The following is a 15,293-nucleotide window of genomic DNA, read 5'->3' on the forward strand; positions in this document are numbered from 1 at the left end:
GTAAAATAAATGGGTTCTGAAAGTAAAATGTCCCATATTATTTACACTTCTTTGATAAAAGTCCCTAATAATTAACATGACATTAACTATGACAGTAAAATATTGTTAATTATTCTTTTAAATCCTTTACATTTTCAGTTTAAAATAGTAAACGGTGGTTCCCACAAGTGACTCTTTACATTTAATGATATTTTATTTAAATTGTTTCTTATTTCTAACCAGTTATATATATTAGGGTGTTCTGTTACGTTTTAGATTGTTTTATTATTTTTTATACCATTATTTATTGCCACGTGTTACTGATGATGGTGCTTTGTTTTTTAAGTTTTGGCAACGGTCTATGTATGAAAAGTCCACTGGTGATTTCAGCACTTGACCACCTTCATTCGGTTTCACTAAATCTTATTTTGCCACTAATAGCTCAATTTTACTGCTGGTATTTATGATTTATAACACAACATGTGTGAGCTTGTGCTTATACAGTAACGACGAAAGAAAAACCACATGCAATATCACAGAAATGAAAAAGTATTAATAAACCGAATATCTGGTGTCCAAGGTTATTTTGGGAACATAACGGAAACACATTCCCCTTTCATGACACTCTCTCCGTGATTTCCATGCAAACAGATGAAAGATAAGTAGAGAGAGATAGAAACAAAAGGATTAGAGAAGGTTGCTCAAACATGTCGAGGTAGAGATGAATAAACTGTCAGCTTACATTTGTGTATAATTTGTGTGTCTGCCAAGCCATCGTCTCTCCTCCCCCTTCTGTTCTTCTCGTCTCGTCTCGTCTCTGCTCTTTCTCCGTTCTCATGTTGGCAGGTTCCCGTAAGTCCTGGTAATGGGGAAAGACCTGATGAGTTTGTATATCTTCACGCTCATCTGCCGGAGGAAGGGAACTCCTGATCTCACACACGCAAGTCAGAACTCCACATCTGAGGTAAGATCGCACGTCTTCAATAACTTCTCAAAATCTCCATCACTGTGTGGAATAGTTCACGTCGTGTTGTAAAATATTGTATACTTGTTTGTTGAATTGGGATTTGTTACGGATTGCATATTAGGTTCTCGAATAGTTAACATTTGCAAATAAGATGGTCAATCTTTGTTTCTATGGTGGCAGACAGTGTTGTTGTCGTAAACAACGCGTTTGATGTTTGCAGTGCAGGAGTTCACTATTTATTTACTTAATTAAAAAAAAGACTTTTTTACGTTATTCATGTAACGTAATGTTACCTGTCATTGATTTCTGTTTGTTTCAAATTCATTTATTGTTATTTTCAATTTGTTTACCTCCCAAACATTTAGAGGGCAATGCATGTTAAGTCCAAGATAGCAAAGAATGCATTAAATTAAAATGTTTCCATGTCCAAAAAGTGACAACTTTATATATACCGTAAAATATGGTACTTATAAGCACGTCTTAGGAATCCCTGTTGAACATCAAGATCTTGTCAGAAGAGTGCAGATCTGTTTACGTGGAGCTGTGCCAGAGGCTCTGTTCTGATGCCGTCATGTGTTGACTTCTTACCTCTGTGCCTTCACTCTCCTGTCATGTGTCTGGACTGGGTCAAACGCACTGAAGCGCAGACCTGATCTGGGGTCAATATTTACTGTTGTGTTTCATAGGTTTCTGAAGAAACCAATGAAAGAGGCTGAGCGGAGGAAACATCAAAAGAAAGACAGACAGGCTGATATGGAGGAGAACGAGAAAGCTGTTGGTTTGGAAAGGCAAGTGTTGTAAGGTAAACACTTAAGCTCTTTTACATCACATATACACCGGGCTGTTAAAATATTTGGACATGTAAGCCACACTTATGTAAAGGTAGGAATGTTATTGCGAGGTTTATAAACACGTTCCGGTTGTCAAGCATTAGTGGAGCACAAACGGCGTCACTTGTGAACCTGAGAGGAATTGACTTCACGGGGGTCAAAGTCTGACTGGGAGATGCTGGCACTACTTTAACATGCAGCATCTTTCTCCGTTGATACGAAAAGATTGATTTATTCACCCTCATGTTGTTCAAAACTTGTATAGGACTCTCTTTTCTGTGAAACACAAAAGAAGATATTTTGAGAAATGGGGTCTAATGTTTGGCTACGAACATTCTTCAAAAAATCCTTTATGTTCTGCAGAAGAAAGTAAAGTCATACAGGTTGGGATGACATGAGAGTGAATAAATGATCATTTTAGGTGAACTATCCCTTTAAGGCCTGTACGAACACACTTTATTTTTCATGAAATACTGCTGTGGAAAAATAAAAAAAAATTCAGTTTTTTTATTTACTATTTATAGGCACGTGTTTAGGTAAAATGTGAACATTCTGTGAACTACTAAAAACATTTAATATAATAATAAAAATATAGTCATTTTCATTTAGTCGCAGAAAATGAAAACTGGAGAAACGGGTCAAAATAACAGAAAAGATGCTCTGTGTTTTTTTCAGACCTCAAATACTGCAAAGAAAACAAGTTCCTATTCACTTTTAAGCAACACAACAGTAATATTTATACATGTATTTAGTAAAAGTTAAAAAATGACTTTTCATGTGATTTTTATCACAGTTGACAGTACATGTGTCTTGTCATGCTGTCAGTCTTTCACATTGTTGATGGATGACTTTATGTCACTCCTCAGGTTTGATTTGTGAACAGACACTGGTCTGGAATGACCACAATACATCTAGAAATGATGATTAAATAAAACATTTGAATGGTCTCTTTCTTCGTTTAAAATATTAAATTGTCGGGACCTAATGCTTGGTGACATGGGAATCAAAAACTCTTCTCAGCTTTTGTTTCCATCCAGAACGCATGTGTTTTTCAGTTTGACGTCACCCAGCGCTCGACACAGCCATGCGCAACTCAACGCTGTTGACCATCCTGGCGGCTGTGCTGCTGTATTTGGTGCTGGGAGCTCTGGTGTTCGGCTGGCTGGAGTCCTCCAGGGAGGAATGGGCCCACCGGGAGCTGCTGACCTCCAGAATGGCTTTTCTACAGAACCACAGCTGTGTCAATCCATACATTTTGACAGAGTTCACCGAGGTCTTTATAAATACACTCTCACGCTAATATACTTTACAAAAACACATTTAAACACCCTGCAAAAAATTTACATTTTAGTAATTGTGTCTTGTTTTGCAGTACAAATATAAAAAAAACATCCTAAATCAATTCCAAATTCAATATACATTTACTTGGCAAGAAAAGTGTCCTAAGATCTTGCATCTTGTTTTCTGGGAAAAAAAGGTTTTAATTCATTAAAGCATTTAATTCACTTTTTTGACCTCCCTGTCAGATACTTTTGCTTGTTTTTAAGCAAAGACGTCCTTAATTTAAATATTTTTGTTCAGAAAGCAAGATTTAATATCTTGGGTCACTTTCCTTGAAAAGAAATACACCTTCATTTATCGGTGCAGTGTGTCTTTTTTTAGAGGATCTATTGACAGAATCGCAATATGATATACATAACTTTGTCTTCAGAGGTGTATAAAGACCTTACATAATGAAGCGTTATATTTTTATTATCTCAGAATGAGCCATTTCTGTCTACATACACCGCGGCTCCCCTTAGATGGAATTCTCCATGTTGTTTCTACAGTAGCCCTAAAGGGACAAACTGCTCTACAGAGCGCATTTCTATATCCTTCGGCAAAGAAGCGACATCTTTGTCCTGTGTCAGTCACCGTAGTGCTTCGAAAGAGGGGGGTGATGGGTGAAGTGAACCGTTGGTTGCAATTCGCAACCTCACCACTAGATGCCGCTAAATTCCAGACACTGGACCTTTGAGAATTTTTGAGATTGGGAAAACAAGACAAAAATATAAAAAAGTACATTGTTATTGATCATGTGTTTTTCATAATATAATACATTTAAATAATAACTAGCTTAGCATGACAGAGGGTTGTTTCCATTTCCATTTATGCATTTGGCAGAAGCCTTTATCTGATACACTTCAAATTGTATTCAAGTTATACAATTTTGCCAATTTTGCTAACTAAGTTGCTAATGCAATGCTGTCCATATGAGGTCCAGAAACAGGTTAAAATGTTTTTCTACTTAATAGACCACTTTTGAGAATACATTGTATAGTTAATATGTGGCATTAACAGTGAAGCATTTCCAGACTTTTGAATCCCACTTACAGAATATTTTAGTATTTTTAAATGAAATAAAATATTTTTAAATAAACGATTTTTTGGCATCAGTTAAGACCCTGACAGTTCCATGAAAAATGTCCTCTCCTCTCCTTTAGAAAGTGGTAGATGCCATTGAGGCGGGCGTTGATGTCAAAAGCACATCAAACTTCAGCAGCAGATGGGTGTTTTCCAATGCGTTCTTCTTCTGTGGTACCATCATCACAACTATTGGTGAGACTGGTGCACTTTTCCCGTCAGAATATCAGAACGATTGCGAGCTTCACGATCTCCTCTCCTATGGTCTTTAGGCTTTGGAAACATCTCGCCCAAGACTGAAGGTGGTCAGTTGTTCTGTATATTTTATGCTCTGGTGGGGATCCCCATGTTTGGCATTCTGTTAGCAGGGGTTGGAGATCATTTGGGCACCCTGCTGCGGAAAGCCGTGGCAAAGATTGAGACTTTATTTCTGGTGAGTCTCAACTATGAGATTATTCGATTATCAATGATCTTTGATAATGTGGATAAAGGGAGGGAATAGTTAGTGATGGCATGTCATATTAATTCAATTCATGCACCATAAAGAGACCTAAATAGCCTGTTTCTTATTAGGGTTTTTGTGACTGTCAAGACATAATTCTACAAATTTTATTTATGTTTTCTACCACAGCGCAAGGGTGTGAAGCCCACCAGCGTCCGCGTAATCTCCGCTGTCTTCTCCATCCTGATTGGCTGTTTAATCTTCATCGCCGTGCCGACCATGGTGTTTCAGGAAGTGGAGAGCTGGAGTCTGTTGGAAGCAGGATATTTTGTGGTCATCACTCTGACAACGGTGGGCTTCGGGGACTACGTGACAGGTGCGCAAGACACATGAAGTCTACCTACTTACATACGTGTAATTGTAATCCATTATTTAGTTACAATGTCATGTGGCAGTCTGATAATTGTGTTTAGGAGCTCAATATTGTATTACTGCAGGAAGTTTTGTGGTTATTGGATCCAGACAGCCATAGATTTGCAGTCATTTATATCAACTAATTTTCCTTTTTTAAACCTTGACACTAATTGTGTTAAACCAGAGCTGGCAGCTTTCTGATAAACAGTCTCATCTGGCACAGATAGAAGACTAAATAGTAAATAAATGTTTCGTTTTATGTACATATGTATCCAAAGTGACCTACAGAACATTTGAAGACTTCACAGTCAAAAGCCTCTAAGATCCGTACTTCCTTTTCGCCATTAAAGTGAAATAACTTTTCATATAAACATCAGAGCCTGATCAAAAACAATCATTTTAGAAACAAAATGACGGCTTTTGCATCTGAACTTTTCATTAAGTGACAAAAATAGTCTGCGATGATGTTGAAGGATTTCTGTCATTTGCCATGGTAAATTTGACTTGTCTATGTTAAAAAGAGTAAAAACTGCATGTACTGTTAACACTTTCATTTGGTAGACATCACAAATATCGCCCCCTGGTGGTGCATGATACGACACACACACACAATCAATTGTATATAATTTATATAATATATGTAAATAAATATATATATGATTATATGATATTATCAATGTTTAATAAATATGCAATTTCTGATTAATGGTTATATAAGTTATAGTTTGTGCATACTTGTTTATATATCATTGAACAATTGTAACTAATGCATAGCAACAGCACACGTGAACTCACGTGATATTGTTCCATCTTTTTTTACTCTGCTACATCAGTAATGAAAGTCCTCAATTCACATTACAATAACAACAACAAAAATAATGGTGCTTGATCTGAAAGTTGGTGAGGCACTGGCCTAAATCTTCTTACCGATGTACTTAGTGTGTGTTCTTTCAGAAAACGTACAGATTAGTACGGGACAAAAGGCCACGCAGCATTAAGACCCACCATTAAAAAGATCAAGTTAAAAAAGTTATTGATCAGATAAAACACACTTTCGTCTGGAGACAAACCCTTTTCTGTCTTTAAATCCTTGGTGATGCCTTGTCCCATTGGTTTCTATCGTTGACGCATCACTGTCAACATGGTTTGTGTTGAAATGATTTTCTGTGGTAGTGGTCATGCCACAAAAGCTGTTCCTTGAACTGCTAGAAGATGTATTTATCCCAGAATAAGTTCCTGTAAGGGGATAATGGTGACAGCTCATGGCTTCAATCTTTGCTGGGCTCAAACCAGCAATCTTCCAATTATTGCGGCTCGGAGCTTTGAAGCACTTGGCCACACGGCTCCTGTGAATTATTACAGATGTGAAATATTATTATTATCTTTCCTCTACCCCAGAGAACAGACGAGATGGCACGCCCCTGTATAAACCATTGGTGTGGTTGTGGATAGTGTTTGGTATGGCCTATTTTGCATCCATCCTCACTATGATTGGAAACTGGTTACGGGTTTTGTCTAAGAAGACTCGTGCGGAGGTGAGAGACGGTGTTTGAGCAGACAAAATATTATGAACACGAATGATGGGAAAGCATTTTAAGTCTGGTTTTCTTTGCACAATACCTTGAAATAGAAGCCAGTATATTTGCAAAGAAAGACGTCCAAGATAAAACATGTTTTTGTTTACTTCGCTTTCAGATGGAGGAGCTGAGAGCTCATGCCACAGACTGGACTCAGAATATTCAGAACATGTCCATGGACTTCCGCATTCCTGTCCCACTCGATCTCAACGACCCCTTTCAGCTCCAGCGCAGACGCAGACGGAAGCGCCGTCGCCATCACCGCCACCCGAGGGCGAACGTGACGGGATCGGCCCACGGGATCTCTCTAGATGCCGCCGCCGCTATCCGAGAAAACGGGCACCTGCTGGTTGTCTGGCCTGAATCTGTGTATACCCCAGCATGTGAAGCGATGTCCCAGTCCAGATCATGCTCGAGATTAGACGCAAGATATGAAACGAGACCAGGATCCAGGCTGACGGAGGGAGCCGGTTCGAGATCCATCTCACGGTTAGAACCGAAAACGCCACCCGGATCCAGAGGCCTTTCCGGGTCTCCTTCGGAATCCGGATCAGAATCGGCATCAGGATCCATCTCTGGGTCCGAGACGCCGTCGGGATCCTGGTCGGAATCCTACTCGAACTCCCGGAACTCGGACGAGCTGGAATCTGGAGAAGAGTGCTCTCAGAGGTCACCGGGTAGTGTGCAGGACGTCTCTGTTCTTATGGTGTCCTCCCGTTCACCGCCTCAACCCTCCCTGCTGGACTTCTTCGGTGAGAACTTGGCGTACATCGATGAGTCGTCAGACACTCTTAGCGACCGGGGGAAACCAGCCGGACCGAATCGCCCTCGTAAGCCCAAGAGGAAGAGCATGAGGAGACAAATTCCCCATTCGCATCCCATTGGACTACTAAGAGATCTCAGTTGTGAAATACAGCCGTTGTCGCACTCTCCGACCCCTCCACCTCAAACCTCACCCAACACATGAGAAAAAACACTTATGACCAAGACATTATTATGCGGTGTTATAAAATGCATTCTGTTGCAACGCAAACGTCACGGGTTCGAATCCCAGGGAAAACGCACACCGATCAAATGCTTGCCTAGAATGCACTTTGATAAAATGGCTAAAAATATCAAATTGACTAGCAGGTTTTTGGACAACTAGTCGACCCACATGGCATATCCCTTCACCAAGTGTTCTCGTTCAACCGCACTCCTTCAACCGGCTGTTTTATTTGCTGGAGACAAGTCAAATATCCAAGTTGTCGTCTCATAAGTTGTTCATCACAGTTAAAAGATGCCAGACAGTCCAGACACATGAATGAGCTGTTGGCTCACGGGTCATGTCCCGATTCCACACGTCTCTTACCCTCATGTTCCTGTCTGCCTCCACTGTCCTATGGATAAAGTAAAAAAAAAGATGGCAAACATCTTAGATATGTGTGTAAATATAGCATCAATGAAATACAGAGAGTTAAGGAGATTTCTAGATTTAGTCTAGAAATGTGGGTCACTGTGTTTTTTTTATACAGTAGATATTTAGGCAAACTCAAGTTCACTGTATGTGGTATCAAGTCTTGAACCAGTGTATTGTGCCTTTAACTCACAGATGTTAAGTTATTTTGTGAAGTGATTTTTTATAGTGCCTTGCATTTATATCCCCCCTTTATGCCTGCATTATTTAGTGTTTGTTGAGTAAAGGAAGTGCTATACGTATTCAAACATCAGTTCTTTATTAATCCTTGCATTTCAAACAGAGACAGTTGCTGCGTCCCAATTCGCCTACTTAGTCACTAAAAGTATTTACTGTTTTTGTTATGGAAAAGTATATACACTTTAGTGCGTATAGCTAAACTGTATGCATGCACTGGGACATACTAACAGGATACGGAAGTGGCCGTTGTTGCCTAGACGACACTGTGATCGTTAAGTGTCAAGAATCTATTATATCAATATATCTATTCTTTGCATTGAAGTATTTATTCATTCATTATTTCATATGAAATGTTTACTGTATACTTACATTTATTGATTCAGCGAAGCATCTTTAACTTTATGAATGCAGTGGAGTGTCACTGATCTCCGCCCTCACGCAGTAAGTTCACACTTCAAATTTTCACGGAAACCGAGAATACTCATGTTAGCATACTATGATTTGGGACGTACTAATTCTATTTTCGAATACTATTTAGGATGGATGCGAATTGGGACGCAGCAAGTGTGAAAAGTGAGCGGCACTTCTGTCACAATAAAGTCAGGTGGAGTTTGAGGATCCAATGGAGTTTCGATTTCTTTGTAATACATTTCATTGGTTAAATATTTGTATTATATTCAGGCCCTGGCTCGACTGGGGGGGGCAATCATATGTTCTGGTTGGGCAGATATAGTCATAGTTCATTGCATGCATTTCTTTCCCACAGATTCAATTGACGGATAATTATTTAATAGATCATACAAATAAGTATTTAATAATAGGTATTTAATTTGTTATTATCTTTATTGTCAGCTGGATATTTTTGGTGGGCCCAAGAAAAATCTGGAGGCCCCCCTAGCCCCCCCAGACCTAGCCTATGGTACTCGCCTTCATGTGTATGAATTTCATTAGACACAAAATAATATAAAAACATTTCCCTCTACTGCATATCTAAATTCCACAGATATTCTTATGTGAAGACGTCTGTGTGATGCTGAACAACATCAATTCTCGTTCATCACATCTAGTTCTTTCCTGAAAGAAAGTGTCATGGGTTTGAAATGATATGAGCACAAGTAAATAAAGACAGAATTTAATAAATTATAGTTTTATATTTCGCTTGAGATACTGTATGCAAACATTACATATACAGTATATATATATTTGAACAATCGTCAGAATCTTTTTTATTTCTCAAATGGAGCACATCTGAGAACTCCATCCAATCTCCCGAGCTATGAAGAGCACCATCTGAACCATTTCTCTGGGTCACCAGCATGTGACTTCAGACTTACGTCAGTCGCCCTCTTGTGGTTATCTGTTGAAATGAGGGCCGCATTCACCTTCACATAGACCGGTTCTCTTTTTCTTCATCTTTCTGAAATATTCTTTGTTTATGTGTTACGTAACAGGTTTACCGCGGTTTAAATCATCCTGAAGTTTGCACACACAGTATATTTATACCGCGGCTTGCGGCTGAACTCTCATACACAGTAGCCCCGCTCTAAACACACTTCCCAGGGCAGATAGCCATACGTTCCAACTGGTACACAAACACTGATATAGAACACAAACACAAACAGCATGTTTACAGACACGTGGAAGCTGTTTGGACCGTGCAGGGGCTAGATGAGGTTTTAAATGCTCTTGGTGTGGGAAGCTTTAGAGAATGAGAGCGAGTGAGATATATCCCAGCGTGAGACAGCTCCAGGAATGGCTTTTGTAAGGCCCTGGCTGTGGGGATAAATGCTGGTTGCAGAGCGAAGGGGGTATTTAGAGGGAGGACGACAAACACATGGTGGTGGCTTACAGAGGAGCTCTTCCGCAGCGTTACCAAAGCACCCTTAAATTCTACCTCTGCAGCTCAGCCCCACCTAAACGGCCTCCACACCCACAGCCAACCGGATGCTTTTTTACCCATTCCACTTAGAAGTCAATTGTAGTCTGCGCGTGACTAGAGTCCACCTCTGAGTTTGTTGTAGAAGTGAACAAACAAACACCTGCAAAGAGATTTTACAATCTCAAAGTGATAGTTCGCCCAAAACTCATCCTTATGAGGTTTAAAACCTCTTTCTTCTGTGGAACATAGAAGAAGGTATTTTGAGAAATGTCTCGGTGGTTTTGTGTCCATGCAACGGGACCGATGTTGTTTGGTACCAACGTCCTTCAAAATATCTTCTTTTGTGTTCTGCAGAATTTTGAAATGACATGAGGGCAAGTAAATGATGAGAGATTGTAAATGTTTTGGGTGAACAATCCCTTTAAGAAATATACGATGTGGACATTGTTTAAGATAACATATTGTAAATGTGATCATGTATACAATTGTATTAGTTTAAAAATAAACATTAGAATGTAAAAAATGGTGAAGACCTAGATTATACTAGACATAGATCTGTTATTTGTTTTAGGTTTTCTTTCAGTGTTATGGTTAGCGCAGAATGTTTTCAGGCATATTTGGGTTTGAAAGGTTTTGTTCCTAGAGGTTAGTTTTGAGAACTGTGACAAATCAGACGAAGAAAGTCATCTCGCCACGATATTTCAAGATTTAGAAACCTTGGTCTCAAAAAGTCTTAAAAGCCTTCTACGGTAAATGTTCTGTTAATGAAAAAAGATGCGCTTCCAATGTGTTCTTATATTTGAGCTGTCTGAAAACATTTGCTCCTGAAAACAATGTCATTGCTGTGATTGTAGCCTCAGGTCTTGATTTCAGCATTACGGTATGGAAAAAAATGACTGCTTTACCGGAATAACAGGATGATATTTGATTTCATATTTGATTGTCTCTGTGTGATCGATGATCTATCATGTCCTCGCAGGAATTGTTCCATTCTCAGATAGCCTTTCAGAACTGTCGGTGTAAAACAGCATTGTTGAATCTTTGAAACACTTAAAATAACACTTTTGTAACGTTAAGAAAGCTGACCGAGTGTTTTTCATGGGTCATTCAGAATGAGATCGAGTTAAACCCATGAGTTTAGCTGAGCTTTAAAAACATTATTGAAAGTTTCAGTCTCTTCTCTGAAGAAGTCTTCAGATTGTCTGAATGTAATTCCTCTGTTACTGTGCAGCTGTGATCAATAACAGCTGTTTCTTCACTATTTCTTTTACTCTGAGGCACATACAGTATAGTTGTTGTGGCAGGGGAAATTTTGAGTAAGTCTAGAATTACATTCTCGTTTTTTTGTCCTAGGAGTTGATGCAACCAGAGTACGCAAGACAATCTCAACACATATCAAACGTAAACATCACAACAGGTAATACATTATATTATATCCCGGTGGAGACCTAAACCTGAATGCACACCAACACGTAGGGACCAAAATTGAGGTCCCCATGGGCAAAAAAGCTTATAAATTGTACAGAACAATATGTTTTAAAAATCTAAAAATGCTAAAAGTTTTCTATGATCTTTAGGTTTAGGGGTTGGGTTAGGGGATAAAATATACAGTTTGTACAGTATAAAAAACATTACGCCTATGGACTGTCCCCACGGAGATAGTCAACCAGACATGTGTGACCACAAAAGGGAAACTAAAGTTTGTGTTTATACAGAAAGTCAAACCCCAAAATTTGTTTTTCTGAAATGAAACTTCTGAAACTGCTGTCCTACATGAGATAAAAACGACATTTATGTCGATGAAGGAAAAAGAACTTTCAAATGAATGACGGCTCCATAAAAAAATATCTGTATGATGTTGTCAGATGATTTCAAATCATGTCTTAACCACCGAATTGGTGTTTCCATTCTATGGTTTCAGTCTTGATTCACTTTTGGCAGAAAATATGAATGAGTTCAGTATTTCAGTAACACCAACCTCATGTCTTGAGATGGCTGATAGTTTTACAAAATACTCCCCAAATTACATAATCCTCAAATTTAAATCAGTTAAAGTTTCTCTAAATGTGTTCTCTGCTCTCCCTCTCCCTCTCCCTCTCCCTCTCCCTCTCCCTCTCCCCCTCTCTCTCTCTCTCCCTCTCCCTCTCGCTCTCCCTCTCTCTCTCTCTCTCTCTCTCTCTCTCTCTCTCTCCTCCTCCTCTCCTCTCCCTCTCCCTCTCCCTCTCCCTCCCCTCCCCCTCTCCCCTCCCCTCCCCTCCCCCTCTCCCTCCCTCTCCCTCTCCCCTCCTCTCCCCCCTCTCCCTCTCCTCTCCCTCTCCCTCTCCCNTCTCCCTCCCCCTCCCCCTCCCCCTCTCTCTCTCTCTCGCTCGCTCTCTCTTTGTACTCTGTTGATGCACACACAAGATTTCAGTAAAATCTCAATTGTTTCACCCAGAATTAAACGTATATCGTATACATTTATCTCCGGACAATCTCACATATTTTAAAAGAGAATTTATGTGAAGTCTGCAATTTGAACTTGAACAGTTTTGCAAGAACTTGTACATGGATGTTCTGGGCTGTGTATTAACAATCCTCTCATTCATATCTAGTTTAATGTCTTCTATAAGGAGCTTTAGGAGAAACATCTAAGACTAAGTTGACACATAAATGAAACTATTGAAGACTCCATCTCTGACAGGCTGTAAGATTTTCTTCTGGGTTCACATTAGCTTTATATATAATCATGCATGTGTAAAGCAACAATGCAACACTAAACATATAAACGAACTATAAATAAGCCACTTGTACTTCATTCATGCGAGCATTCACAAGACTTCCTGTAGGTGCTTTTATAGAAGCATATATTTTATGTAAGGCTCAAGGAATGCAGTGATACATTTTTAATGAAATAATTCGATCCAGACCTACGCGACACAGATAGAGGTATGTGAAAACCCACATCTGCTTGTTGAACGTTTAATTTCAAAACCATGAGCATTAATCCCTCCCCTTACTGCTATAACGGTCTCTGTTCTTCTGGGAAGTCAATGTTCCACTAGATGTTGGAGCATTGCTGTGGGGATTTGCTTCAGTTGAGAGCCGCGAGCATCGGCGAGGCCAGATCCTGATGTTGGGTGATGGGATCTGGCTCACGGTCCTGGATTCATCAATGTGTTGTTCAATAAAGTTCAGGTTTGGGCTTTGTGTCGGTCAGTTACAGTAAGTTGTTCCACATCAGGTTCGGTAAAGAAACCATTTCTTGATGACGCTGGCTGCGTGCACAGGAGCAATGTCATTCTGGTGCACAAAACTCTTGCCACAAAGTTGAATGCATGTAATTCTCCAGGATGTCATTGTGTGCTGTAGAATTAAGGTTTTACAGGCCAGATGGACTTATTGACACTTAACTATAGTGAAGATGTTGGTTTTGTCTTTTTCTTTATCCTCTAGGTTTTGCTCAAAGGTTTACTTGGTAATGACAAAGATTTGTTTCATTTAGTTTCTTTTAATATCTGTGAATATCTCATGTCCAGTTTCTGGGTGTAGATGAGTGGGGATGGCTACCTACTAGAGTATCATAGTTTTTTACGTTAATTTTATTGCTTTTTATTATTTATTTGTTTATTCTTTATGTTGCCATATATAGGAATCAAAATTTAGTTTAGTTAAAGTTTTTTAATTTTACTGTTTCAACCGTTTTATATATTTATTTATTCCGGGTTCCCGAGGTTACGTTTCTAATATTAGTTTAGTTTAAGTATGCGTAATAATAGGTCGATATTTTATTTACAGAAACGTTTTTGGTGGACTATAACAATTTGCACATGTAAAATTCAATATTTAATATATCTGCTTTGTTTTTGTTTTTTTAACGGGTGTGAATTTAAGGATATGGCGAGGAATTAAAAATATGATCTAAGATGCTGGAATGGCAACTAATTCGTGAGCACATCTCTGATTTCTTAAAATTGTTTTTTTTTATATTGTTTATTTAAACCAATTTGGAATTTGATATTTATGACCTCTAACTACTCCCACATGCTCATTGATTGACGCATAAAGTTTTGATTTTGTCAACACAAAGTAAAACTGCACCCTTGAAGCCAAGAAGTCATTTCAAAGAGTCTAAATTAAATTTGATTACACTTGCACCAGACTGCGCCCCAAAAAGCTTTCACTGTCATAACAAGCCAAAGATCCGGTGCTTTTCACAACCATTTCTCTAAATGGCCTAGATTTAAGCAAATGACCTTAACCGCCGTCTTAAGGCTCACACGCTTGTGCGTATAACTCTCACAGCACATTTGACTTCACACCCCATGAAAACCATGAGGCCCAGCGCTGCGCTCACACACCTCTTCCTAAACCACACGCTCCTCAGACGGCCCATCTTCCTCTCTCTCGCCCCAAGGTTTAGACTTTCTGCTCGCCTGTCTGCTTCCGCGTGCTGAGTCAACGTTGCGCAAGAGACGATAAGTCGATTCATTGAGGTCCGTTATGTAATGATTTTCTACAGCTCTTCGTTCTCCTGAGTCCCTTCGATAGGACTTTCTAAAAGTTGTTTTCTTCGAGCGAGAGACTGAGGCATTGGCTCAATTTAGACCTGGCAGCCAAACACAGAAACCCTGTCATTCCCTACAGATCAGTCTCGCTGGCCACAGATAAACATTTAAACTGCAGGGACAAAAAAGCTACGTTTCCACTCAAAAACAAACTCAAACTCTTATGCCAGCAGCTTTAAGGTTTGAAAGGACACATTGAGGGGAGAAAAAATACAAACAGGGAGTAAATGTGGGTCAAGTCAATATTCTTCTCTACGTCCCACAGTTCAGGATACTGTGTATTGCTCAGCAGGGTGAGAGGGGGGAATCAAAGCGATGACACGGCTCCTTCTTTTCTGAAGTCCTGCCATTCATTTTCACCCACTGCTCGTTTTGCCGCGTCACCACAAACCTTGAACCCCAAGCGTTTAAATTTGGCGTTCCGTGAGCGGCCGGTGTCTGGAAATTGTTCACATCCTGTTTACGCCGAAGGTTTTCTAACCTCGAACCGCATCTGGCTGGCGAGTCCACCGGTCAAATCTGCATTTCCAGCGAGAGCGGACCACACAGTCATCGTCTGAAAAAACAACATTAACCGGCCACTTGCTGTGCGACAACACGACTTAATCGACTAATGATCGAC

At 39.6% G+C, this 15,293-nt stretch overlaps 1 protein-coding gene across 2 annotated transcripts; it reads left to right on the forward strand.

Moving 5' to 3' along the window:
• Window positions 1-271: 271 nt before the first annotated feature.
• kcnk4a (potassium channel, subfamily K, member 4a) lies at window positions 272-9,303 on the forward strand. 2 transcript variants are annotated; one of them, XM_057349559.1, is made up of 8 exons: window positions 272-943; window positions 1,633-1,748; window positions 2,814-3,049; window positions 4,260-4,374; window positions 4,452-4,612; window positions 4,811-4,997; window positions 6,434-6,570; window positions 6,731-9,303. In XM_057349559.1, the coding sequence occupies exons 3-8, from the start codon at window positions 2,861-2,863 to the stop codon at window positions 7,577-7,579; spliced, it is 1,638 nt and encodes a 545-aa protein (XP_057205542.1). In that variant the 5' UTR covers window positions 272-943; window positions 1,633-1,748; window positions 2,814-2,860; the 3' UTR covers window positions 7,580-9,303. The 2 variants fall into 2 exon arrangements, with proteins under 2 accessions (XP_057205542.1, XP_057205541.1); XM_057349558.1 differs by having other exon boundaries at window positions 2,832-3,049.
• Window positions 9,304-15,293: the final 5,990 nt, after the last annotated feature.

This window comes from Triplophysa rosa, linkage group LG13 (assembly GCF_024868665.1).
Source record: "Triplophysa rosa linkage group LG13, Trosa_1v2, whole genome shotgun sequence".
In the NCBI taxonomy this organism is placed as follows: domain Eukaryota; kingdom Metazoa; phylum Chordata; class Actinopteri; order Cypriniformes; family Nemacheilidae; genus Triplophysa; species Triplophysa rosa.